Below are 27,215 nucleotides of genomic sequence, written 5' to 3' on the forward strand. Positions count from 1 at the left end.
TTTGCATTAAACCCAAACGTGCACAGCCAGCTCCACCGGCACGTTGCCAAGGGGCATGGCGGGCATGACCGGGACGGGGCTCCACGCCTCGGATGTGCCCAACTGTGACACGGCGGCAGAACGTCAGACACGGCACAGCTGGCCGCACCCCGCTCCGCCGGCCGGGGCTTCTCCTGCTGAATCTAAACTCCTGCGTTTTGTACCAAAGGGTTTTATCAGTGCGCACCGGCCGTTCAATAAAGCAACTCCAACACAGGGGGAACAAAACCCAGATCGTTAACTTTAGGGGCGAAGGGCATTTTTCTGGAAGGTTCTATGCACGGGACATTGGTCCTTTAAGTAGTAAAGAGCTACAAAGCAAAACTCAGTGGTCCCCTGCTTGTTTTGTTGGTCAAAGCCTGGGGGGAAAAAAAACAAAAAACAAAAAACCAAAGCCTCATTCTGCCCAGTACAGTGAAGCCTGTCCCGGCCAGCCCCGCTCGAAGCCCTTCCACCAGTAAAGGAGGAAGAGGTTTCCCCAAAGGACGTTTCTTAAATGGGAAATAAAACAGAGCAGAGCGGTCAGTAGGGACATCTTTCTACCGTCTATTGTACAAACCCGAACTCAGTGTGAGAGGCCAGGGATCAGCGACCTGGCCATCCTGCTCAGAGGCGGCATTCGGGGGGGGGGGACAGGGGGGCCCTGAGGGCTCCCCAGATGTCGGGGTGAGAGGTTCTGAGGCCCTGGAAAAGCACTGAGAGCCAGGAATGAATGAATTTTGCTCACTAAGTAACCAGAGCGGGGTCCCCGGAGCCGGGTCACCTGCCAGGCTCTGCTCAGGGGTCGCCCTAGGCAGGCGCTTCACACGCCCAGGGCCTCCTTCACTGGTTACCTACTGGGCTGGGGAGCAGGGTGGGGCTGTGCCAGCTGTGTCACCTCTAACCGCGCGGCTCTGAGCAAAAGCCAGCTTTCTGCGCTGAGCCTGGGTGACAGCGATGCCACTGACGCAGCACAGCGCTAGATCACCTTGAGGGTGAGAAGACATATGGGGGTTTCTGCGCACCATAGACAAAGTCCTAATAAGCGCCCCATGTCTTTGCCCTCCCTCCCCAGGGCCCTCCGCGGCCAAGGGCCTTTGCCGAGTTCGGAGCTGTCTTCCAGGCTTCTCCCCGTGTGGGCGAGTCTGAACAGGCTCTGTCTGCCGCGTGGCCCTGTATGGCAGCGCAGATGGGTGCTGAGTCACCACGGGTTCAGGCTCCCAGCTGGGCTACCCCATGAACCATAACCCCAGGCATGGACCCCGGGGACAGCCTGAGGTCCTCACTGTGGGCTCCCGTGAGGTCAGGGAGGCTGGCCTTTTCAAGGCAGGTTAGGGTTGAACTTTAACACCTGCCAGACCCAAAGGTCATGCCATGGAGTGGCTGGTTCTGGACCCTGACTTTGGAAACACCCACAATGGGTCAAATGCATCCGGATCCTGGGAGGAAGGGAGGCGTGCCCTGCGAGGAGGTGGGGCGCCCACCCAGGTATCTCCACTGCAACCTGTACCCCATCCCCTGCCACTTTGAACCAGAGCAAGAGGGAGAGCGGGTTGGGCCCCTGGCCGTGACCACAGCAAGGCCCAGCCGTACCCTCCTGGGGTGCCCGGGAGGGAGGTCGTGTCAGGGAGCTGACCCCAGGCCTGTGGACACCTCCCGTCTGCTATAGGCCCAGTGCTCACACCCAGAAGGGTCAGTTCCCCAGTGTCCAGAAGCCTGGGGGAGAACCTATTTTTCCAAGTTCTGGAAAATGGGAAGGCGGTTTCTATGCCCTGATATAACCCGACACGGCTCCTGGAGCTTCCACCGGCTTCTCCTGCCCTGCAGAGTCTCCTGGGAGAACCAGCGTCCAGGGCCCAGCTCCTGACTTCTCTCCAAGCTGCCCTCGATCAGGACCAAGCAAGCTGCGTTGAGAGCGGGCGTCCGTCTTCCGGGGCGGCCCCCGCCAGCGAGAGGAGACCCAGGGCAGGCAGCCCGCGCCGCCGTCGGACTCTCCTTCCCGGCCGAGCGGCCCCCGAGCCCACAGCCAGCAGCCCTGCGGCTCCCGGTGCCCGACGTCCAGGCCCATCGCTGGGGCGGCGGACAGTCCAAGCTTCATCCAAAACACTGGTTCTCAAAGGGCTGGAAAGACGCACTGCCGGGTGGCTTCTCGCAGTCCCAGGGACCCTGCTGACCTCAAGCGCATCCTTCTCTCTCCCATTGTGGCAAAATACAACATAAAATTGACCACTTGGGCCCCTTTTAAGGGTCTAGTTCCGTGTCATTGAGCACATTCACTCTGCTGTGCAACCATCACCACTGGAGCGTTGTCATCGTCCCAAACTGACACTCTGTCCCCATTAAACGGCAACTCCCCACCCCCTCCCCTAGCCGCCGGCGACCCCTGTTCATTTATGGGGACTCTCTGTCCCCATAAATGACAATTCTAGGAGCCCCGTGTAAGTGGGATCCTCCAGGACTGGTCTTTTCGTCAGTGGTTTACTTCACGGAGCACCGCGTCCTCAACCTCCATCCGTGTCGTAGCAGGTGTCGGGATGTCCTTCCTTCTCAAGGTTGAGTAATGGGCCCTGTGCGGACGGGCCCCATATAGTTCATCCGTCCATCCATCCGCCGATGGACACTGGGGTTGCTCCCAGCTTTTGGCGATGGTGAGTAATGTGGCTGTGAACACGGGTGTGCACATACACTTCTTTGAGTCCCTGCTTTCAATCCTTTGGGGGGGGCATCTCCTCCTTATTCTCTACTCTTTATCACGCCCCGGGGCAGCAGGTCCACGTGTGTCCAGCGGGTCTGGGGGCAGTGGGAAGGACGAGAACCGGGCTGCATCCCTGTGTGCTTGCATCCAGCTGGCCACTCCCGGGTCGGAGAGCAGCGAGGTGCCCAGGCCCAGCCCATCTAGAACCTGTCTGGTCCCCAGGGAGGCCCTGGTCAGCCTGACAAGGGTGGGGGGAGGTCCTGCTGGCAACTCTCTACCCACATCACACCCAGAGAGAGGAGGTGGAAAGTCAGTGCAGCCACTGCAGCCGGAGAGGCCACTGGGAGGGAGCATCCTGCGTCCCAGGGTTGGGGGTGCCCGGCCTGGCTCTGAGCTTGTGCCCCCACCCCCTGCCCCGATGGCCATGCCTGCAGGCACTGGCTGGTTCCCATCTGCACTAAGAGGGGCTTTGCAAACCGGCCCAGGAGGAGGGAGCGAGGAGTGGCCACCACAAAGCGGGGGCGGGGGGGAGCCGCTCAGGACGTCCAAGGGCCCCCCCAGCCCGCCCTGGGGGGCAGCGGCAGATGGGGTGTGGGAGTCGGGGCGGGGCCGGGAAGCGGGTGGCGCCGCGGGCTGGGACACCCCTGGCTGATCTGGAGGAAGCCTGCCATCTGCTGGGCGCGCGGAGGTCCCTCCCGCAGCCGAGGTGCCACCGCCGGGAAAATGGAGTTTCGGGGGGCCTCGTCCTCCGTCCTTCCCGGGGCTGGCGGGGGGAGCCGCTCAGCCCTGAGGCCCAGCCAGGCCTGATCCTGCGGCCGCTCTGCCCAGAGCCGGGCTGGTGGCCCCTGCAGCCCACGGGCACGTCTGTCCCCCGTGTCCCCCCCCCCCCCAACCCGGGGCCGGGGCTGCGGGGAAGCACGCTCCTCGCTCGCCCGCCCGACAAAGACGCCTCTCTGCAGGCCCCCCTGGCGCTGCGGGGCGCACAATGCGCCCTTTCACCCTAGGTGGCTCCCGTGGAGCGTGGCGACCTCCCTGGGGTGCCCGGCTGGCTGCTGGCCCTGCACTTCGCTGCTGCTGCTCACGGTTTGGAAGCTCAAGGAACTGTCACTTGCAACTACTGTCAGGGAGACTTCCCAGACGTGACGACCACGTTTGTCATGTTGCCCTTACCCGCAGGGGAAAGCCCAGGAGCCTCTGTCTGTCCACACTCTTCCAAAAGGGGGTCCGTGAGCCCCATTAGATGGTGGCCACTGGATGGCCAGAATGGGGAGCCCGAGGAGCCTGCAGCGAGCCTGCTGTCACTTGACACCCTTCCCAGCAGCCCGGCAGCCCGCCAGGCTCGGAGAGGGACCGTAGCTACCAAAAATAATCCTTCCAGTGTTTAAATATTTACAGAAACAAGACGGACCCTGGTGCCTTTACCATCTATAGAGTCCGGCCCTAACTGCCAGCCCTGGTGCTTCTGGGAGAGGCCACAGAGACCCCACCCTCCACCCCCTCTGCTGGGTCAGGGTCTTACTTACCCCCCCACCTCCCTGACGTGTCCGGGTTCCCTCCAGGGACCCACAAGACAGCTATTTCCAGCTTCTGACTCCCATGTTACCCGACCCTCGCAGGCACCTCCTTCCGTCAGCCCCTCAGGACAGACCCCCCCTGGTTGAAAAGGTTTGCACCCCATTTTGGAGACTGTCAAATAAAATGGAAGAGGACAGAGGTGGGCCATCTAACCCTTGGGCCCACCTCCATGCCCCTTCTTCTGGGGACCCCAGGATGAGACAGGGTTCAGGGGGCTCCCAGCCGTGGTTCTCAGGACCTCAAGGCCACATAGGGGCCACTCCCCATGATGGCCTTGTGGACGCGTCGGTTACTGTGCCCACTGTGTGGAGGAGAAAGGTGGGCAGTGAGGGTAGGGCCTTGCCAGGGGACGTGGCCAAGCGGAGCCAGGATGTGACCAGCGGTGGGGCTCCAGGGCCGCCGGGCTCAGGGACCATCTGCATCACCGCCTGCGGCTAAGGGAGGCCAGGGGCTTGCTCTAGGTCACCTGCTGGCACCAGCGTCCAGGTCTCTGCTCCCAAAGGGCAGCCAGTCTGGACCAGTGTGGCTGGGGGCTCCACCTGCCCCGGATCCTCAGGGAAACCATCCTTTCAGATTCCCTGAAGCAAGGAAGCATGTTGTGGGTACAGGTGGAGGGGCTTCCGGGGGCCCTTTGCCCCTGTACACCACAGGGATTTGAGGAACACTGAACAGAAAACCCAAGTAAAAATGCCCTGTTTACCCTGCTGGGAACGAATGTTAAGGCAAACAGAGTGGGTACGAGAACATTTCAATCAAAAGATCAAGGTCAGGGGCGCCAGGGCGGCTCAGTTGATGAAGCGACTCTTGATTTTGGATCGGGTCATGATCTCAGAGGTGCGAGGTCGAGCCCTGTGTCGGGGGTCCATGCTCTGCGGGGAGCCTGCTTTGGATGCTCTCTCTCTCCCTCTCACTTTGCCTCTCCTCCTGCTCTCTCTCTCTCTAAAATAAATCAAATAAATCAACCTTTAAAAAAAAAAAGGTCATTCGCCCCCGCTTCTCAATTTTAGGGAGAATTTCATCGGTATTGGGTTACATTGCAACAGCCAGGCTCAGGTCCCCAAAGACAGAGTGTGGCTCCCATGTCACCTGGAGCGTGTCTCCTCCCACGTCACCGCCTCTGTGACCTCACGCTTACATCTCTCAGAGGCTGATGCGGGCCTTGGGCCCTGCAGGGCCCCCACGAGGGCTGCTGATGTAACCCCCAGGCGCCCCCGGGGACTCGGGCTTCCTGCTCCTGAAGGCGGCTCCACGCAGTCGGAGCAGAAGAGCTCCCCGGAGAGCATCCCCGCGGCCCTAGTGCAACAAATCATCCAGGGTTGCATCAAGGACCCCCAGAGGGGCTGTCGTGGTTTGTGAGCTAAGCAGAGAAGGACAACAGTTTCATTTTCCTGTCCTTTGACATGCCCTCCTGCAGCAGGAGCACTGAGTCCCCAGGGAACCGGTGCTGCCTCTCCTGGAGGCTGGACTTGCTTCCTTTCCGTTCTGGAGGGAAGGATGCACTTCTTTCCCCGCTGTCCGACAGCTTTAATAGAAAGAGGCCAGCCTCCTGCTAAAGAGCTGACGGTGGGACGCCTGGGTGGCTCAGCGGTTGAGCATCTGCCTTTGCCCCTGGAACTCCGGGATCGAGTCCCACGTCGGGCTCCCCGCAGGGAGCCTGCTTCTCCCTCTGCCTGTGTCTCTGCCTCTCTCTGTGTCTCTCATGAATAAATAAATAAAATCTTAAAAAAAAAATAAAGAGCTGACAGTCCTTTGGAGGACGGTCAGCACCCACATGACTTCAAGGGGACCCACCACCAGGTGCAATTGCTTCCTTGGGTGACACCCTTGGCGGGGGACCCCTGGAATCCCTGCTCAGAGCCAGGGAGGGGCAGGTCTGCAGAACATCCCTAGCAGGGAGGGTCCCCAGCAGAACACTCTCCAGACCTCCTCCTAGGAGCGGCCCAACTGTCGTGGACAAAGGGAGAGGGGAGGTCCAGGGGGCGAAGGGCTGCCCAGAGAAACCTAAAAACGACGAGGAGGACACCAAGGGCAGCTGGCCAACGCGGTGGTCGCAAGCCCCACGGGGCATCAAGCACATGAAGGATGGTGAGTCAACACAGAGATGTGTTCTACGGGACAAGCGCACAACAGCGGGCTTCCCAAGACTCCAGCACGAAGACGGAAGGCAAACACTTCTTACCAATAGCCTGACATTGATGACGTGTCTCGGTGGTAATGTCTGGGTCACGTCTGGATCACTGTTCAAATCAGTTTGACGTGCCTCTGTTTCACTTCTTAAAAGGTGGCTATTAGACCCCGCGCAAGGATGTCCAACCGGTTTTTTGCAAAGATGCAAAAGCCATTCGATGTCAGGGTGATCTCTGGGGTGCTGAGCTGGCCCATGATGAGAGCAGCTCCGTGTCTCGGGGGCGCTGGCGGCGACGCCAAGCTACTCGGGGAACGCCACCACCCGGAGCTCTGCACCCACGTACCCACCCCACGGGTACTTGGAAAACCGGCGAGACCCGTGCGGTGTAGCCACCTCAACTTCCTGGCCTGGAAGGCGCACTGTGGTGTCAGGCGGGGTGCTGGCATTCGGGAGGCGGGCGGGCTGGAGGTTGTTCATGGACCCTCCCTCTACATTCTTTTATTTTTTAAAAAAATTTTTAAAAAAAAATTTATTATAGTCACACACACAGAGAGAGAGAGAGAGGCAGAGACACAGGCAGAGGGAGAAGCAGGCTCCATGCACCAGGAGCCCGACGTGGGATTCGATCCCGGGTCTCCAGGATCGCGCCCTGGGCCAAAGGCAGGCGCTAAACCGCTGCGCCACCCAGGGATCCCTACATTCTTTTTTTTTGTGACTTCCTATGACTCTACAGTTATTTCAAAACGAAGTGTTGGGACGCCCGGGGGGCTCAGGGGTTGCGCATCTGCCTTTGGCTCAGGGTGTGACCCTGGGGTCCTGGAATCAAGTCCCACGTTGGGCTCCCCGCAGGGAACCTGCTTTTCCCTCCGCCTGTGTCTCTGCCTCACTCTTTGTGTCTCACATGAGTAAATAAATAAAATCTTTTTAAAAAAGTGTTTAAAAACGAGACGTGCGTGGGCACAACATTACCCTTCCACGGGGCGGGGCTGGTTTGGACCAGCATCAGCCCACACGGCCCCCGCTGCCCTGTCCCTGTACAGCCCAACAGCAGAGAACTTGTTTTTATAAGATTTAATTTTTTTAGGGCAGTTTTCAGTTTACAGAAAAATCTAGTAGAGGGTTCCTAGAGATCTCCCCACACATACGCACACGCGCACGCCACTTCCCTGTTACCGGCCTCTTGCCGTAGCGGGCGCGCTTGGTATGACTGACAAGCCAGGAGCAGCCCATTACCGTGAGGGCCAAGGTCCAGGGCTCCCGTGGGATCGTCCTGGTCTTGCACGCTCTATGGGGCCGGCGTCCCAGTCATCCAGGGGATCCCGGCTCCTGGGCATCCTCCGCGCCCCGTCCACGCCCTCCGGCCCCCCAGCAGCCCCGTCCTCTGTCGCCGCAGCCCTGCTTTCCCCCAGAACGTCGTCCGGCCGGAGCGCGCACAGCTCAGCACGGAGTCTTTTCGGACGCGGCGATACGCATTCCGGGCTCCTTTAGGTCTTTCCGTGACTCGTCTCGAGCTCATTTCTTTCAGCACCGACTACGGTCCCCCCGTCTGGACGGACGGCGGTTTATTTCTCCGTGCGACCCGCTTGCTCCCGGGTTTCGGCAGTTAACGGCGGGGGCTGCTTGCTACAAGCACCCGCGTGCAGGTTTCTGTGTGAAGAACGGTCTGGAACGTTTTTTTCAATGTCGAAAAAAAACAAGAGGAGGGGAACAGTTCACGACACGTGAAAACGCCACGAATTTCAAATTCCGGGGTTCATACGTGAAGTTTTATTGGAAGCCGGCCACGCCCCATCCCGTACGTGCGGCTGGTGGCGGCCCCTGTGACCCGGGCAGGTGACCTGAGGTCGGCGCCTCCCTGCTCTCCCTGCAACGCGGTGAGAACGGCACCCGCCTGGGCGCCAGCACGCGCGTGCGGGGTCGAACGGCGTCCCCGAAATGCGTGTCCACCCGGGACCTCCTAATGTGACCGTCTCGGAAGCAGGGTCTTCACAGAGGCGGGGTGTCAGGGGTCTCCCGAGAGGCAGCCCCGGATTTAGAGCCGGCCCGATGTGCGACGCCCGGAGTCCTTACGAGAACAGGTGTCCGGGTGCTCGGAGGAGAAGGCCACGTGAGGACAGAAGCAGGGACGGACGGATGCGCCCCAAGGTGGGCAGACCTCAGAGGGGGCGCGGCCTGCAGACGCCTCCCTCTCGGGCTTCCAGCCTCCCGACTGGGAGAACCCATTTCCGTGGTTCTAATCTGCCCGGTTCGTGCTCCGTCCCCGCAGCAGCCCCAGGACGGCGTCCCTGAGCACTCAGACCCTGTGGGTGACCCGCTGTGGCCTGCGTCCTCTCTGGGTGCTTCCTTGGTCCCCGCGCCGGCCCCGCTTCACAGATGAGGACGCACGGGGAGATGGAGCGCTGCCAAGGTCACAGCCAGGGGCCACGAGGGGGGTGCAGGTTCACATCTGCTCTGACCACAGAGCTTGCCAGCCTCCGAGCCCTGCGGGACCCACGGGGCCTCGCCTGCCCGAGCCCGCCTGCCCCTTCCCTGCCCGGGGTTCTCGGGAGCCGGGGGCAGCTCCCGTGGCCGAGGGCAGGCAGCGGAGGGCACGTCCTCGGCCCTGGACACCCGCCAGGCTGCCCAGTCTGCCCGCCGGAGGCAGCGGCCTAGGCCACGGGGCTGGGACCCGCCGGTCGCCCTTGCTGAAGCAGCTTCTTCCAGAGCCGGGTGTCGGCCACCCCGGACACGAGGAGCAGCTGGTGACTGCCACCTTGACTGTGGGGGGGGGGAGGGACGCCGGCACGGAGCCTGCCGAGTGCTACAGAAACAGAAGACAAGATTAGTCTTAACGAAGCGCAGAACAGATTGCAGGGTGTCGGGAGATGGGATGTTTTAAAGAAATAAATCTCAGCTCCCGGTTACAGAAGCACAAACAAACCCAAACAACAGATCTTTGGAAGCTGCCAGCTTCCCGGCTGCCAGGCTGCTGCTGAGGGCCCAGGAGGGGCGAGGGCGGCTGTTCCCGGAGCATCTCCTCAGGGGCTTCGGGGCGCCAGGGCGGGCCCAGGGCTGAGCGCAGAAGAAGCTTCTGGAAACCTGGAGGGAGGGGATGCACCCCTTCTACCTCCTGCCACCCCATCTCCCGCCAGCTCCTGGCCGCTCGCCTCCGCCTCTCCGGGACCCACTCCCGCCCGCGCACAGCACTCCACAGCTGCCCAGCAGACGGGCACCCCCTCCTGGGTGGCGGCCACCCCCAGGCCTTCCCCAGCCCCAGGCGGCTCCAGTGCTGCTGGGGCGGCCGCCTGGGATGTCCCCTAGTGGAAAGAAAAGACACAGTCGCCTCGCCCGGAGGTTCCCCGTCCCCGGACCCCCTGGTCTGCCCAGGGTCACGGCCTTCCCGCCCCCTCCCCTGCACGGACGCCCTGCGGCCTGGGGTGGATGCGCTAAAAAAGAACGGCCAGGCTATTTGTGAAAAAAACCGGGGCCTCACACCACCTCCTGCCCTGAGCTGGCTTAGGGGGACCCCGGACGGCCCCCCCAGGCCCCTCGTGGCGGATCCCTGGCAGTGACAGCTCCAGGCATTCAGACCCGGGCCACTGAGCCCGCCAGTTCCAGATCCTTCTGAGAGGCTGGGATTCTCGCCTCATTTCCGTCCCCTGTGCACGGGCCGGTTACACCGACGACGACGAGAGACATCAATAATTCAGCCTTTACGGCTGATAGCCTGGTGTCATGCGGCCTTCTCCTCCTACAGGCAAAAAGCACTTAAGATACCATTTATTTCCGCCTCGCGTCCTGCGGGGAGGGCCGCCCGGAGTGGGCAGGAGCGCCCCTCGTCGCCGCCTCCTGCCTGTGGCGTCAGGCCCACCCCAGCCCCCGGGCGCCCCCCGGAAACCAGCCCTGGGGGCGGGGGCACCTGGCCGCCTGCTCTTTTACCCCTTGTCTCCCAACAGAGAATCCGGGGGGCCCTCGGCGCCACCTCCACCCTCCCCACGAGGGCTGCGCCGCGGGGACGGGCACCGCCCGGCACGGAAGCTTCTCGCCCCGTGGGGCTATCAAAATTTAAATTTGTTGAGGACAAACAAAATTAAAAATCCAGCTGTTCAGTCTCAAGAGGCCCATTTCCAGGGCTCGACAGTCACACGTGGCCAACGACTCCCACCCGGGCAGCGTCGCCGCCGTGGAACCTTCTGGTGCGCGGCGCTGCCAAGACTCTGGAGAGAGCAGCAGCGCGAGGCGGCCGGTCGCAAGCACAGCTGAACGAGGCGCCCGCGGTGGCGCGGGGAAGAGGGTCCTCTCCCCCGGCGGGCGGGCTGGGCCTTCGCGGCACAGGGGGCACCTCCCAGCCGAGGCGGCGAGGCCGGCACACTGGGAAGAGCAAGAGGAAAGGCGGGAGGCAGGTGGGCATCCGCGCAGGGCAGATGAGCAGGACCCCAGGGCAGGTGGCCCAGCCGTCACCAGCCCCTGTCCCCGCTCCCCAGGGGCCCCGCTAGCCTAGACTCACGTCTGTACCGGCTGGACCACGGCACCAAGGAAGCCACCGTGAGAGCCCCAGTTCTGCAACCTGCACGCCACCCTCCACGCGGGACGGCCGCCCTGACACACGCGGCAGGAACGACAAGAGGATCCAGGCAGAGAGGAAGCAGCAGCCCTTCCCCGGGGGCAGGAGCACAGCTCTGGGGACCCGGTGGCAGGTCATTAGCGTCGGTTTTGCTGGCAGGACCTCAGTTACTGGCGAGCCCCGGAGAGCGTTTTCGCTAACAGGCGTGCGGGCCAGGCCGGGGAAGGCCAGTCTGAGCTGGGCAGCAGTTCAACGGGCGATCTAGTTCTAAAACGTGGTTATTTATTTTAAAAAGATTGTATTTGTTTATTTGACAGAGCGAGAAAGAGAGCGAGCACACGTAGGCGGAGCTGCAGAGGGAGAAGCAGGCTTTCTGCTGAGCGGGAGCCTGAAGCGGGACTCGATCCCAGGACCCCGAGATCACCACCTGAGCCGAAGGCTGATGCTTCACCGACGGAGCCCCCCAGGTGCCCCTAAAACTCAGTTTTTATCCCATATGGCCACAGAACAACATTTTTGAAAACTGAAGACAAGTAAGACCTTACTCGTTATCACGATATGGTGACGTATGGCCGCCGGGTCCTCTCGACCTGTGCGGTCAGCACGGTGGCCACACGCGCCATTGAAATTTATATCCATCAACATCACGTAACATTAAAATGCAGGACCTGAAGTCACACCCGCCACATTCCCAGGGATCCCCGGCTGTGCGTGAGGCCAAGGGCCGCTGCGTCGAGGTACAGATCCGGGGTCTGGCCGGTGTGGCCTCCCCGCCCCACGAATCGGGGCCTTTTCATAGACTTTAATCAAAATGTGCACGGGACCTGCCCCCTGTTCTGCTGTCGAGACGCTGTGGTCTCCGTGTGAGCTCGGCCTCCCTGCCGCACACTCTCCCACCTGCTGGGCCGGAGGCGGTCAGCCGTCGGGAGTCACGGACGCTCGCAGAAATCGGGGGGTGCCCCCCTCCTCAGGAAAATGCGCCCCCGTGAGCACACACACAAGAGGTGGCTATGGCTTCAGGGGCTCACTGACCCCAGATAAGACTGCTTTGTCTGGGAGGGTGCACCACGGCGGGGTCTGCTGGATATTTAAGTTCTTTCCCCCTTTCCTCCGTTGTAAGAAGCACCGTGATGAACATCTTCGCGCAGACGCGTTTCGTTTGTCATTCAGACTATTTATGGGAAGCGTTTCAGAAGACGACTTAGGAGGTAGGGGCTGCGTTCAGGGCTCCATACACGTGGCCAGTGCACTTCCCGGGGAGGGGGTGGGGGCCGCAACCGGATGCCGCTCGGGTCCACACGGGGGTCCTGGCATATTACACCCCACACCCACCGGCCCTCCCGACTGGCCCGGGTAACTTCCAGGGCAGACGAATGACGGGCTGGCCACTGACCTTGGCCGGTGGTCATCCTCACCTGTGTGCCCATCCCAAGCCCTGATTCCCGACACCGTGGGCGGCACAGACCCCAACCCTGCGCTGGGGCCCAGACCTCCGTAGGAGCAGCTGCTCTCTCTCCTCAGCCGCCCCATTCCCTGGTGGACCTTGAGTGGCGTGGCCCTATGGTCACGGATTTCGGGCCATCACTGTGCTGGGAGCTGGGGGGTTTGGGCAGGGCAGGTGGCTTGGCCACCTAGGAACCGGGTCCTACCCGGCTACACCCCACACCTTGGACGCTGCCCTTCTGGGAACTACCCGTCACATACGGAATGTTGGAGGGACTCCCAGATGCAGAAGGGGTGACCCTCCTCCTCCCCCCTCCTCATCCCCCTCCTCCATCCTCCTCCCTCCCCCTCCTCCTTCCCCCTCCTCCTCTTCCCTCTTCCTCCTCCTCCCTCCCCCTCCTCCTCCTTCTCCTCCCTCTCCCTCCTCCCTCCCCTTTCTCCTCTTCCTTCCCCCTCCCCCTCCTCCCTCCCTTTTCCCCCCTCCTCCTTCTCCTCCTCTTCCTTCTCCCTTCCCTTCTCATCCTCCCTCCCCCTCCTCCTTCTCCTTCCTCCCTCCTCTCCTCCTCATCCTCCCTCCCCCTCCCCCTTGTCCTCCTCCTCTTCCTCCTGCCCCTCCTCCCCCTCCTCCTTCTCCCTCCTCCCTCTCCCTCCTCCTTGCCCAGCCCCAGCCCCAGCCCAGCCTCCATATGTAGTTCTTCGGTTCTGCCACTAGAGGGATCCCGTGAGCCAGGCCCGTCTACACTACCCTCCTGGGGACCCAGGTCCCAGGGACATTAGGAGGAGCCTTGGCTCCAGGAGCAGCTATATGGGCGCACGCCAGTCCTCGAAACCAAGCCCTGCTGCGGGGCGTCTGCTCCCCCCGATGCTGGCAGTGCTCTGGACCTCCGCCCAGATGCCCTCTCTGTTCCTGTGGCCCCTGGATTCCAAGCTGCGCTTCTCAACCAGGCTGCTCGCTGGAAGCCCCCGGGAGATTCAAACGCCGCCTGTGCCTGGGCCCCACGCCCAGCAGCTCTGGACTCATTGGTCTGGGTGCCACCGGGGGCACTGGGCATTTCCAAGGCAGCCCGAGGCATCCTCACCTGCGGCCAGGTGGGGAGCACCTGTCCAGTACACCTGGCCCTTGAGTCTGAGATTTCCAGTCCCACCAGTGTGTGGGTGCTGCGGGGGGGTGGGGAGGAAGGGAGGGAGGCACACCATCCCCGCTTCTAGCGGCTCCAGTGTGGTGGCGGAGACAAGTACCACACGCGGAGCTCGGAGCGTAAAACAGCAAAGCAAATGTGCACGGCAGGGGCTGGCCCAGAGCCCAAATCTGGCTCTCGTCAAATCTGCCTCTAAAAAATGCAGATTCCAGGGCCCGCCCAGCCCCTTCCAGAATCCACATCTGTGTTTCCAAGCTCCCAGCCACCTGTCATGCACGGCTGGGCCGGGAACCAGTGCGCCGCCGTGTAACACCCATCAGGACCTGGGACGCGGGCGGTGCCCACGCCACCCACCTCGCTAAGCACCTGCTGGCCGGCCAGGAGGCGGGGAGGGGTCCCGTCCGTCTCTGTCCTGTCCCAGCACAAAGCCTCAGCCCCGCTGGACAGATCTGGTTGGGAGAGCGAGTGTCGTGGAACTGCGGGGACTCTGGTGGCTGAGGCCCCTCGCGGCCTGCACTGCCGTCTGGGGCGCACACCCAGAGATCGGCGCACCATCCGTGAAGGGGCTCTGAGCAAGCGGGCGACGCCCGACGAAACCGCGTGGGGCCGGGGTCTGCAAAGCAAAATTACGGCTCCTGAGGTGCCCCCCACAGAAAGGCCTCCTGAGGCGGGAGCCCAGCCCCTGCACCCAGACACGCCCGCTGCTCTGGCTCGGGGGTCTGCACGCGGCTCAGAGTGGGGCCGTCACGTCCAACCACGGGAATTCGTAGTCAGCCACGAAAAGGAGGTCCTGACACGCGCCTCGGCATGGACACAGCGCTCAGCAGAAGCCAGACACAAAAGGCCACGTATTGTATGATTCCACTTTCCTTTCCACAGGAAACGTCCAGAACAGGCAAGTCCATCGACGCAGGAGGCAGGTTAGTGGCTGGGGGAGGGGGAACGGGGAGTGGCGGCGTAGTGGGGATGGGGTTTCTTTTGGGGGTGAGGACAGAGTTTCGGATCTGGACTGTGGTCGCTGTTGCACAACACCCTGAGTGCATGAAACGTCGCCGAATGGTACAATTTTAAATGGCCGCGGCGGCAAATTTCATGTTGTGTGTATCTTAGCACAATTAGGAAAACAGAACAATTTCCTGATGCCGGGGCCGCCCCGACTGTCTGGGAAGGGTTCTCAGCGCTGAGACAGGTGGGCAGGATGGCTCTGTCATGGGGTGGGGCTGTCCCGGGGGCCTGGGGGGCGCTCAGCAGCTTCCCTGTCCGCCCGCCGGAAGCCGACGACATCCCCACCTTCAGCCCTGAGAGTGTCACACGTGCCCCAGGGCTGCTCTGGAAGCATCGGGAACTGCCTGGGCTTGAGGAGCGCATATGAGGTCCCCTGGGACATTCTCAGGGGCAGCCGGGGTGGGGACCCCGGCAAGGCAGACAGAAGGCAAAGAGGTGACCCCATGAAACGGGTGTTACTGTCCTCATCTGACCAACGAGGAGATGAGGCTCCAAGAAGACACGGAGCTCTTGCCAACCAGGTCTCCCGAATTCCCAAATCCAAGCTCTTCCACCATCAGGCGCCCACGGGGCCCATTATGCCAGGCCCCGATCCTGGTTCTGCCACTAAGACCTCAGCCATGTGACCACAGGCTGGGCCCAGAACACCTGGGTCACAGTAAAGGTGGGAGCTCGGACCCTGTCCCTCCACCTGGGCCCTGGGGTGCTGGGCCCCTGCACGGCTCCTGCGCTGGCAGGGGCACCGGCAGGGGCGCTCTGACCGAGCTGTGCGTGGGAAGCCAGGCTTGAGCTTGGTTCCCGGCCTGGGTCCTGCGCGCCCTCCAAGGCTTGAGACAAAGGTTATCAGTCCACCCTCGGCTCTGACGACCACAGCTCATTGAGGGGATACACCGGGTAAGAACCCATCTCGACTTCCTTCTCCTTTGCTCCCTGGCTTATGTCCGTCCCGTGTGACCTCGTGTCCTCCGGGTCTGGGTTCAAATCCGGCTCCGCAGGCCTGCTGGCATTGTAACCTCCGGCAACTTCAATAACCTCTCTGTGCCTCGCTTTCCCTTTCTACACCCGGGGGTAATGTCAGGACCCGCCTCCCAGGGTTTCGGGCGGTCGTGAGCGTCATAAGCGTAAGTCATCGTGCCACACAGGTCTGCTGCCCATGCAAGGCTGGGACCATCCACCCCCAGCATGAGCCCGGCTCCCAGCTCGAGTTCAATCACTGCTGCTGAGTCAGTGCTTAAGAGCATGACCGCCACCGTGTACCTGGACATCTAAGGAGAGCGAGCACCACAGCCAGGCCACAGGCAGGGGCTGCCCACATCAGGGGTGGCCTGGCCCGCGCTGGCCTGGCCGCTCTGGGTTAGCACCAGGCCCCTGCTCATGAGCCTTGTGCCCACCCAGCCCTGTGAGGCCCCCTAGTGATGCTGCAACGACCCTACCCCGCCAGGTGCACCCCAGGGCGAGGTAATTCCTGCCGCAGCAGGCCCCTGCCCATGTGGCCTGAGCCAGCGAGGCTGCCCATGTGCCCAGGCACCTGGTAACCTGGGCGCTCCGGCTGCAGAGGGAATGCCACCCACATTCCTGCCAGGACCCTGTTCCAGCCTCTCACAGCTCAAGGGTCTGGGCAGAAGGGCTAAGGATCCCCTGTGGCCAGGAGGCTGGGCCACGTGCCTGCCTTGGCTGCAGCCACGAAGCCTTATGCCACCAGCCGGGAGTCTCCGAGTGTGCCATCTGCAGGGGCTGTGGGATGGGCGACAATCTACTGTCCCCCCAGGGATGGGAACAGGGGACACCAGGATGCTCAGGGCCTGGCCCCGTGGGGTCTAGTCTGGGTTACGGGGCAGGTCGGTCCTGGCAGGGAAGGCTTAGGAGGACAGGGGACAGAGGTGGAACCCCCCATGCGCGTCCTTCACCATCGCGTCGGGGGGCATCAAGTGATGGGACCCGGGCGCCGAGGCCCTGGCCTGGGGAGCGCGGGACCCCGGCAGGCCCCCCTCAGCACTCAGGGAGCTGCTCCCCAGGAGGCCCCGGCGGGCCTGGGGTCAGACTGGGACTCACCCGCTCTCGCTGTCCAGGAACACGGAGCTGCCGCTGTCCCCCAGGGCGGCGCTGATGGGCGACAGGCAGAAGGGCGAAGAGAAGGCGTCAGAGTCCGAGTCGAAGGAGCTGTCCCTGCTCACGCCGTCGGCCGACAGCTCCAGGGAGCCCTCCTCCTCGCCCGCCTCGGGCCGCGGCTCCCGCCCCTCCTCCGTCCCGTCCTGCGAACTGACCGCCGACAAGATCCCGGAGTCGCTGTGCGCGGGCGGCGGGGCCATCCCCAAGCCCCGGGCCAGCTTGTCCCCGTCCTCGGAAGGCGGGGAGGGGCTGACACGCACGGCGTCTGGGACGCTCTGCGCCACCCCCAGGGCGTCCGCGTCTCTGGGGATCAGGGTGGGCCTGGGCTCCGTGGGGGAGGCCTGGTGGGGGGCCCCCAAGCTCTGGGCGCGCCGGCCCCGCGGGCGGGGTGCCTTGCGGACGGGGGAGCTCTCCGGGGTGATGTAGCGCAGCGCCTCCTCGTCCTGCCTCTGGATCCGAGAGTTGGGGACCCACGTGAGGATGAGGGTGCTCCCCAGCAGCTCATCCTTCTCCATGTACAAACACAGGTAGCCTGGGAGGGTCAGGAGGACAGGCTGGTTAGGGATGGCGATGCACGTGTTGCCGTGGCTCGTGGCGGAGGCCCGGCCCTGGTCAGCAAGGATGTGGGGAGCCCCTATGCGGGGAGCCCCCAGGCTGCACACACAGCCTGGCCCCAGCACAAAGCGGCCAGGGGTGCGCTCAGGCTTGAGGCGAGTGAAAGCTGTGGGCACCTGCTAGCACCTCCGAGCAGATTCGGGGGCCCTGGGCCCCCAGGCAGTGACCTGTTTTCACTTTCCATGCACGGGGAGCCCCGTCCAGCTGAGAGCCCCACCCTGTCCACGGGGTGGTGGCCCCAGGGCTTTTCCGCCTGTGGCCAGCTTCCAGGTCTGGGGTGCCTGGGAGCCTCGCTTCACCATGGCTGGGAGCAATGGAGGCTGCGGACCTTATTTCTGTTTCATATAAAATAAACCCAGACAGGGGTGTGGGGCCTCTCGCGGCCACTTGTGTTCTCAGCGTGTCTTCTTCAACTCAGCTTTGCGGAAGGAGGGGCCGTCCCTGATGTCAGGCACCAGGCCGCTGCCAGGGACCCAGCAGAGCGGCCTCCTTCCAGGCTGCAGCCAGCGGGCGGGCTCTCTGGGGTCCCAAATGCTCAGCCTGCAGGCTGGCGGGGGGGGGGGCATTTCCTGCCACCTCTGGATGTCCTGGTTCCTGGGCCTAACGGGCCAGGTGCCCAGGGCTCCTGGTCTTTGCTCTGGAAAGCCCCCGGGGGCAGGGGCTGGGCCCTGGCATCCCTCGGGGCTCTGAGGACCTGCACCAGAGTCTCCTGAGCCCCGCTCCCGTCTCCAGAGGATGCCGGGAAACTCAGTGGTAACGGTGGGGTGCAGGTGAGGCCACGCGCTTAGATCCTGCAGCTCGGGACTGGGGAGGGAGCCCCAGGCCTCTGCCCCTGCCCCCCACCCAGCCTTCCAGCACGACAGCATCCCCACAAAGCTCTCCCAAGGCTGTGTGGTCCTTTCTGATTTAGACCCGAAGAGCTACCACTCTCAGGCCCGACCTAGAACCTCTGTGTCCTCTTCCAATCCTCAGAGTTGGCCCTGGGGTCAGGCGTCCATGGCCACGTGCCACCCAGAGCCTGCACCCCCTTCTAGAGCACCCTCCGGGGAGGCAGGACCCTGGGGACTCCCTGTCCACACAGTCCAGGCTCTGCTTCCAGGGCCCGCTCCTGAGCTGTCTGGGGGGGCTGTGGACGGGCTGGGGTGTCCACACGTGGGAGCCCGAGGTCCCTCCTAGCGCAGGAAAGACAAAGTGAGGTCGGGTCTCCTGCTTTGGAGCCTGTCGGGGCCGATGATTCCAAATCCGCACCTGACCCTCCGGGTGACTATAGCCTTACCAAGGTAGGACTCGTTCATTAGCATAATGTAAACTTCCTTTTAATCAATCTATTCAGTGTCTTGTTGACATGTAACTTGCACACAGTAACGTGATCAGACTTGATTGTGATTTATGACTTTTACATGTCTTGACATCTGCTGTGGGGCCTCTGTCTGCGCTGGGTGGGCAAGTCCCCAGGCCGCGGCCAGGCTGCACCTGCCCTGGGGGCCCTGAGCATCCTCCAGCAGCCTGGGGAGGCCACGGGAAGCGTGGGGATTGCCCGGAGCCTGCCCTTGCCACACCTCCACCCGGGGCTAGCCTTGGCAGCGGCCCAGCCTCCTGGTTCAAAAAAGAAAAAAAAAAATGGGGGGGGGGGCCTGCCCGGGGCTCCGGGCACTCTGATGAGGTTAACATGCAAACAAAAGAAAGCAGTTCATTTATTTGTGGCAAGTCATTTGCACAAACGAAGAAGGGCCACACAGGACTGGGGTATCACTAGCCCATTCTTTTGTCCCCATGGGCAGCAGGCCTGAGAGAACCACCGCCCCGCCCCGCCCCGCCCAGCCCCGGGGTGAGAGCCCGGCTGCTCTGACCCCATCTGAGAGCCTCAGATCTGCCCCCTGCCCCGGGACCGCCGCGGTCGACGTCCTGGAGGAGAAGCTCTGCTGTGCGCCGTGACCCGCAGCCCCGCAGTGCACAGGGCAGCCGCCGCCACTGCAGGGCTCAGGATACAGCCTGAGCCCTGCAAAAACACGCAGTTTCTCTCTGTGACTTGGCACCAGAGAGCGACGTCGCTGTGGCCACAGGAAAAGTGTCCCACCCCGGGCTAATGAAGGCCCCGGCGCTGGGGTGTCCCGGGCATGGCCCCAGGTTCCTACGTCTCCCTGCCGCAGACTCTGGCTCCGAGTTCTCTTCCCTAATTTCAAACCAGTGGGGTTAGGGGGCAGGCGGGACAGGACTGGTGATTTCCATGTCTCCAGATCGCCAGGCCCATCCGTCGCTGCACCCCGTTCTCCTCCCAGCCCCCGGGGCTGCGGGAAGGAAGCAGCAGCCACGCCCTAGGGCAAGCCGCGTGCACCTGCCACAGCAGACGGTGGCCCGCTTCCCTTCCTGATGCTGCCGGGGGGGGGGGGGTCCCCTGCTCCCAGCAGCCCTGTAGCGACCTACTGTCTTCTTCTGAAGCTGATTCCCCTTAAACCGTCCCATCCCATGTGTGTAAGTTAAAGGTCACCAGTCCCTTCAAAGACAGGTAAATTAGGACAGATGGGGAAGGGACATGAAAGCTTTCCGCAGGGATCCCTGGGTGGCGCAGCGGTTTGGCGCCTGCCTTTGGCCCAGGGCGCGATCCTGGAGACCCGGGATCGAATCCCACGTCGGGCTCCCGGTGCATGGAGCCTGCTTCTCCCTCTGCCTATATCTCTGTCTCTCTCTGTGACTATCATAAGTAAATAAAATTTTTTTTTTTTTAAAAAAAGAAAGCTTTCCGCAGCTGAGGCTTGGTTACTTTAGAAAGAGACGGGGCCGAGGGGCAGCCCGGGTGGCTCAGTGATCTAGCACTGCCTTCAGCCCAGGGTGTGATCCTGGAGACCTGGGATCGAGTCCCACATCGGGCTCCCTGCACGGAGCCTGCTTCTCCCTCTGCCTGTGTCTCGGCCTCTCTCTCTCTCTCGAATAAATAAATAAAATCTTAAACAAAAAAAAAAAAAAAAAGAAAAAAAGAAACGGGGCCGAGGATTCCAAATCTGCACCCCCACCAGAACAAATGGACTGCTTTATTTCATTTGCATGTTAATCTCCCCCCACCCCACCCCCAGGCCCTCCCGTCTCCTGGGCTCACCTGGGTGGTGCTCCCCCAGCCCCTGCAGCCCCTCTGGGGGGTGCACGCAGATATTATTCTTGGAGTAGATGATCTCCCCATCCAGGACGGAGGGGGGCCCGCCGCCGCCGCCGCCTGGGGTGAGGGTCAGGAGGTCCGAGGCTTTGGAGGAGGCCCGGCGAAGGAGGCGGCCCAGAGACATTGCCGGGGGAGTGTTTCCATCCTCCGCACGCTTCGGCCCAGGCGGGGCTCGTCCAGACGTGGCTGTGGGAGAGGGATACAGACGAGGCGCCTCAGGCCAAGGTCATGGGCTTGGGCCAAGTGTCCTTGGCGCTGTGTCCTGCTCACACCAGGGAGCTCGAGATGGATGGTGGTCCCTAACCACCGTGTAGGGCACGCTCGGTTCTAGGCCGTGGCACCAGGGACGTTTGGGGCCAGGTTGTTCTTTGTGGTCGAGGCTACCCTGGCCTCCACCCACTGGGCGCCACCAGCAGTGCCCTTTCCACCGTGCCCACCAACAATGTCACCAGCCATTGCAAACGTCCCCCGGAGGCCAAACCATGCTGGTGAGAGCCATCCGTCAGAGGGCTCTGCTCCCCCACAGTGATCTCGGAAAACCTCCAGACTTCTCTTTGCTCCGTTTTTACCCCTACGTCTATGCCAACAAGCCTCGCCGTGCTTCCCAGGGAGCGTCCTCCGGCCTCCATCCCATCCTTCCCGGCCTCCTCCACCGCCCGCACCCTGTCGCCCCCAGGCCCAGCCTGATGTCCCGACATGCAACAGGTCATCTCAGCTGGGAAGGGTGTCACAAGCAGTATTTGAAGGACAGAGTCTGCCTACAACTTGTTCTTTAAAAAAAAAAATAAAGGAGAGGGGCGCCGGGCCGGCGCTGTCGGAGGAACATGTGACTCTCGACCCCGGGGTCAAGAGTTCGAGCCCCACGTAGGGTGTTGAGATTACTTAAATAAATAAAAACTTTAAAAATAAATAAATAGGGATCCCTGGGTGGCGCAGCGGTTTGGCGCCTGCCTTTGGCCCAGGGCGCGATCCTGGAGACCCGGGATCGAATCCCACGTCGGGCTCCCGGTGCATGGAGCCTGCTTCTCCCTCTGCCTGTGTCTCTGCCTCTCTTTCTCTCTCTCTGTGACTATCATAAATAAATAAAAATTAAAAAAAAATTTAAAAAATAAATAAATAAATAAATAAATAAATAAATAAATAAATAAATAAAGGGTTCCTTGGGTGGCTCAGCGGTTTAGCGCCTGCCTTTGGCCCAGGGTGCGGTCCTGGGGCCCAGGGCACGGTCCTGGGGTCCAGGGATTGAGTCCCGCATCAGGCTCCCTGCGTGGAGCCTGTATCTCCCTCTGCCTGTGTCTCTACCTCTCACCCCCGGTTCTACTGTCTGAATTTCGAGGGCACGCCACGGCGCGCGACACCCCTCGTATGAGAAACTCTTTAAAAAAAAAAAAAAACCGCACGGGCACCTACACATCACAACGTGCGCCGACCGTCCAACTAACCATCTAGAAAAACTATATTGTTATTCTAAGGAAGATTCTGTTATCCAGAACATTTTTAGAATTCAAGAATCATTCCAGGATTACAAGGTCACTTAATGAACCGTACAAAAACAGAACTCTCTTCTTTCCAAGACCGTCGCTGCCCAGTAGAAATCTAATTCGACCACATACACAATTTCAAATATCCTAGTAGCCACCTTTCTTAAGAGTAAAGAGAAATGAGGAAGATTAATTTTGGTAATATACTTTCATTTAACTCATTATGTCCCCAACAGTATCATTTCGGCACGTAATCAATATGAAAAAAAAAATGATCGATGAGCTGCTTTACGTTCCCTGGGCCTGCAGACTCTGGCGTCTGTTTTGCATTAAGTGCATCTCAGTGGGGACCAGCCACATGGCAGGGGCTCGTGGCCTCCGCGTGGGCGAGGCTGGAGCCCCACCTCCTTTGGGGCCTCCAATGGTTTTCCTTCCTTAATCCGTCTAACCGCCAGACTGGGCTGCAAACAACTCTCAGCTGATTCTAAAAACCAAACCGTCTTTTAAGTGAAGATGTTTGCCACCGTGGAGGATAATCAAAAGAATGTGCTGGAAGATTTGAAGGGGATCCCAAAATACCAGTGCTCACAATCCAGCATTTTCCCACACGCCAGACGTGGATCTGATGCTCGGTGTCACTGCGGCTCTGGCAGCCGCGCAGCCTCCTTAAACGCGCGGTTTTGGAAACGAGAAAACAGGTGGCGAGCATTCAGGTCACTTGGTGAGCAGAAAAGCTTGGCACCCGAGACCTTTGTCCTCTGTGCTCAGAGCTCGGCTCCCCTCCCACCCCAGCCACCCGGGCGGGCGGGGGACAGTCCCCTCAGCCCCGGGGGGGCCGCAGCCTGGGGGTGTCCGTCAAACACCACCCGCAGGTACACGCACTCTCTTCGGACACCTCTCACTTCTCCTCTAAGTGCGTTTGTTGCTCTGTGAGCCGATTTCGTTGAAATTAGACCTGGTTCCCAACCTCTGCTCTCTATCAAACTGCACATGGAGAGAGTCCTTGACCTATTTTTTAATGCTTTTGGTTGTCATTAAGTAGGAAACAAGCTCAGAGAAGTATAAAAAAACATCAATTCCTTCAATCACGGGACCTGAAACCATTGCGTGTTTTCCCTTATGTTCCATGTCTATCTTAAAGAAAACCAGACATCCCCCGCTGGGATGACACGGGGTCTTCCTTTCAGTCATAGTATCACACATGCATTTTCCCACGTGTTAATGAGTCGAAGTGTGTGTCCCCCCAGCCCCCCCAATCATATGTTGAAGCTCGAACCCCCAGCACCTCCGACCGAATGGAGACGGGTCTTTACGGGAGTGATTAAGTTGGAATTAGGCCATTAGGGCAGCTGGTGTCCTTTAAAAAAGAGGAAATTTGGAGGTAGACAAGGTGTCCAAAGTGGGGCACAGATCCAGGAAGAGGCGACGTCGTGACACAAGCCACGCAGATGTGAATTGGGGAGGGAGAGCGGGAAGGAGAGGGGGGCTGCGGGCAGCAGCAGGGAAGGGCCGGCGGGGAAGGGGCCAGGTGGGGTTGGGCGGTGGGCAGCACCCAGGGAAGCCGGGTGGGAGGAGCAGGGCAGGGTGGGGGGAGGCTGCAGAAGCTCCCCTGCTGGAAGGGGGGCCCGGCGGCACAAGGATGTGAACGGTCCCAATGCCATAAAACTGCACACTTCAGAATGGCCTGAGTGGTCACCATGCTGGGGATACTTTACTGGGATGAAAAATAAGAATAGTGGAAACTAGAGAGGGATATATTGACACTCTCTGTATTTTGCTTTTTTTTTTTTTTTTTTTGGTAAAAGTAAAACCCTCTAAAAAATACAATTAATTAAAAAAAAAATAGGATGGAGACCAGAAGACATGAACCCAAAGAAGCCAGGCTGAGGGTGGACTCGTGTGGATGGAGGCAAGAGACAGGCAGGGAGCTAAGGCAGGACGAGCAACGGCAGGGTGACAAAGGGAGCTCGGATGTCCAGGCCGAGGGAAGCTGCCAGCAGCGATGCCAGGGCCTGGCAAGGGCTGCACAACCTGCCGGGGATCTTCCCGGTGTCCTTGAATCCACAAGATGCATAACCTTGAGTGCTTCTCACTCACAACCTGCAGAGCAGTTTAGGCCCACGACCCTAGGGACCTGGTGTCCCACGGGGGCGGGAAGGAGCAAAGACAGCCACCCCTCCCGGGAGACCAGAAAGCTGTGCTCCAGAAAGTCTTCCTGGGCACGGAACTCTGAGCTGGTAGGAGGCCCAGGTCCCCTTCCGTGGACCCGGGGTCTTTCTCCGACCGCGTATTATTTATTCTCATCATACCTCGCACAGAGTGGGGGAAAGGGCAAAACCATCTTGAAACGCCGTCCGCAGAGATCCGAAGACACACAAAACCAGCTCGAAAGGGAGCAGAGAGGAGCCGGCAGCCAGGGACGGCTCCCCGACTTCCTCTAGCAAGGACTCGGAGTTAATTGAAATCAAAATAGCAGCCGAGATGCTCAAAAGCACTTTGTACCAATATTACAGAGCCTGTCCCCAAATCCCGAGAGGAAGGGGGATAGAGAGGCAGCTCAAGGTAGATCCTTGGACGACGATAAAAACGTCATTTTCCTCTGATGCGTTCACTTAATATTTCTACTTTAAGACGGTTATGCCCGTGTCACTCTTGTGGGTTTTAGATTCTAAGCTCCTGAGTCCAAGACATCTCTGAGAAGTCCCCTTGTGAATGACGTGTCTACAGAACGCCACCTTCAATCAAGATCCACACGCTCTGTTGTTGCTGATGGAAAGGACAGCAATGCCAGCCTGCTGGCACGCAGAAGGAACAGAAAGATGGACTAAGGCCAAGATCTAGAATGAGCATCAGTTTGGGTGCACAAAAAAAAAATAATGATTTTAAAAGGTATAAAGTAAAAAATGCCAGTGCTGGTTTCTAGCCATCTGGGACATGATCGCAAGCTGAGCTCTGTGCTGTTGCAAGTGGTCGGCGACTGAGGTTGGGCCAGATTTTTGCAAAATAGGCTAGTGTGTAATTCGAAAGGACAGAACAACTTGGCCTCCCCTCAAAACACACACATGCTCATGACACGGGGCTCCCCGCCGCAGAAAGCCCTCTCTGCTCTGCAGCATCCCCAGCACCTTTGAGAACTGTGGGTTCTCAGCACACCCCCATCGCAGCCTACGGGGTAAGGGGTGCTGGGGGCCTGGGAGAGGGGTTTGGGGGTGGCTGGAGAGGGGGGAGCCGGGAAGTGGGGAGGTGGGCAGGTGTTTATTTCACAGCCCAGTCTGGAACTGGCCGTGCTGCTGGGCCGGGGCCAGGGGGCAGCAGGCCTCCACCAACCGCGCTGGCTCCTGGACGGACGCCCCCGGAACACCTGCCACGACCCGGGCCTGAAGCAGCTGAGGCCTCGGTAGCTCAGGGGGCTCTGCTCTGACGTGTACAGGGGTGAAGTGGAGACGCCCCTGCCCGGCATTCAGTCCCCCGGAGTTGGGCATATATATATACCTGAGGAAGAGCCGTCCTGCAGACAGAGACGGAGGCAAGGTCACCCACGAGCCAGCCGGAAACGAGCCACCCGTGGATCAAGAATTGGCCCCCTCGGAAAAGACACCAGTCGCCCGTGTGCCTCCTTCAGAAAGCACGTCCAGCCCACGCGCGCGGTTGCCCACGGCTGCTGCTGCTGCAACAAATCGCCACACGTTTCTCAGCTTAAAGCAACACAAATAAAGTAGCTCACAGTTCTGGAGGCCAGGAGGGCTCCCCAGGGCTCCCCGGGCTCAAACCCAGGGCTGCCTCCCTTCCGGCGCCTCTGGGGGAGAATCTGTTTCCAGCCTCGAGAACCTGCCCGCAGCCCTTGGCTCGTGGCCCTCCCTCCACCCTCAAAGCCGGCGGTGGCCACTCAGGTCCTCCCCCATCACATGGCTCTGATGCTGACCCTCTGCCCCCTTCTTCTGCTTTTAAGGACCCTGGGATGACATCGGTCCCATTGGATAAGCCAGGACAATCCCCCCGTCTAGGGCAGCTGATGAGCAACCTTAGTGCCACATCACCTAACCTCATCCCTGGTGCCCAGGGTTCAGGCATGGACCTCTTTGGGGACCATTCTGCTGCTGACGACACCATGGTGAGGACACTGTAGAGACTGGACATCTAACTCCCCCACCGACTGTCAAATCCCCACGTGGTTGCAGAGCAACCACGTTTTAGGCAATATGATGAGGACCCAGGCCTAGAGCCAGGAGAGAGGGGGACGTGCGCCCCCATGTCCCTCTGGGAGCAGCAAGACGGGTCAGAGGAAAGCTGCACACTCACGCCAGTGCCTGCCCTTGGCAGCCTTCTCTGCCCAGAGCCTTGGTTTCCTGTCCTGGTCATAAAGGGCCCCAGCAGTTGCCAAACAGAAAAACAAATAGGAGCAAAGGTACAAAGTTCTCTTCTAGAACCTTCCCAGGAAGGCCAAAGAAATAGGGCAGCCTGAGCCACCCTAAGAGGCACGAGCTTGACTTTCCCTGTTCGCTGCTCTGAGCTGCACACCTGCCTCGGGCCACCCTGGCTCGGGGCTGGGATGCAGCTGTCGGCAGGGCAAATGGGGTCCCGGCACCTCACGGGCTGCCAGTCCCTGCAGCCCACACGCGTTGTGACAGCCGCTCACGGCAGCGGGGGGAGGTGGGTCCGGAGCGGGGCGGGGGGGGGGCCTGGACACTAAAGGGAACCTACTGTGGGACGAAGCCCACCTGGCCCTGTCACCGTCCGACTGCTCAGGAGCAGTAAGCCCTGAGCTCCGGCCACCTGGCATGTGGCAGCCAGAAACCGGTTCCTCTGCTTTGCTCTCAAAGCCGGATCAAGGATCAACACGGGGAACAGGCGATGCTGTTTAAACAGGAGCCAGACACACGAAAACACGGATCGTTTTCCTCGCACACAACATCTGCTGCTACCACACCTCGGAGGAGACCCCAGCTCTCTCCGCCTCCCCAGGACCAGGCGTGCGCGCCACGTCCTTTGGGGAAGCCCCAGCTTGGTGGCTCAAAGGGTGATGTGGACCCTGCAGGTAGACGGGGCCAGGGCCCCGATCCGTGGGGTGCACGATGTGGGGAAGTTGGGTCTTCCAAGTCTCATCGTCCAGACAGGACACCTGGGGGCGGGCCCGACCCGTCCTCTCTGCTGTGCTGCGCCTCACGCGCCTCGGTTCCCTGTGGCTGCCGTGCCGGGATTATTGTAGAAGAGAAAGGTGTCCCCGGCACATACATCACATCCAGGATCCCCATGGAAAAGACAGACGGTCACCCAGAAACAGGGTCGCTGTGGGCGGGGCCTCTCTGCATGCAA

The 27,215-nt window shown here is 60.8% G+C and overlaps 1 protein-coding gene across 4 annotated transcripts in view; it reads right to left on the reverse strand.

Moving 5' to 3' along the window:
- TBC1D16 (TBC1 domain family member 16) overlaps positions 1 to 27,215 on the reverse strand; it is a 74,488-nt gene that overhangs the window by 42,688 nt on the left and 4,585 nt on the right. For all 4 annotated transcript variants that reach the window (XM_055326289.1, XM_055326282.1, XM_055326272.1 and 1 more), the window contains exons 2-3: positions 20,365 to 20,607; positions 16,599 to 17,187 (exon numbers count right to left, since the gene is read on the reverse strand). In XM_055326289.1, coding sequence (XP_055182264.1) covers positions 16,599 to 17,187; positions 20,365 to 20,545 — 770 coding nt within the window. In that variant the 5' untranslated portion in view covers positions 20,546 to 20,607. The remainder of the gene's footprint in view (positions 1 to 16,598; positions 17,188 to 20,364; positions 20,608 to 27,215) is intronic.

The sequence above is a fragment of the Nyctereutes procyonoides genome, unplaced genomic scaffold, assembly GCF_905146905.1.
Source record: "Nyctereutes procyonoides isolate TBG_1078 unplaced genomic scaffold, NYPRO_anot_genome, whole genome shotgun sequence".
In the NCBI taxonomy this organism is placed as follows: domain Eukaryota; kingdom Metazoa; phylum Chordata; class Mammalia; order Carnivora; family Canidae; genus Nyctereutes; species Nyctereutes procyonoides.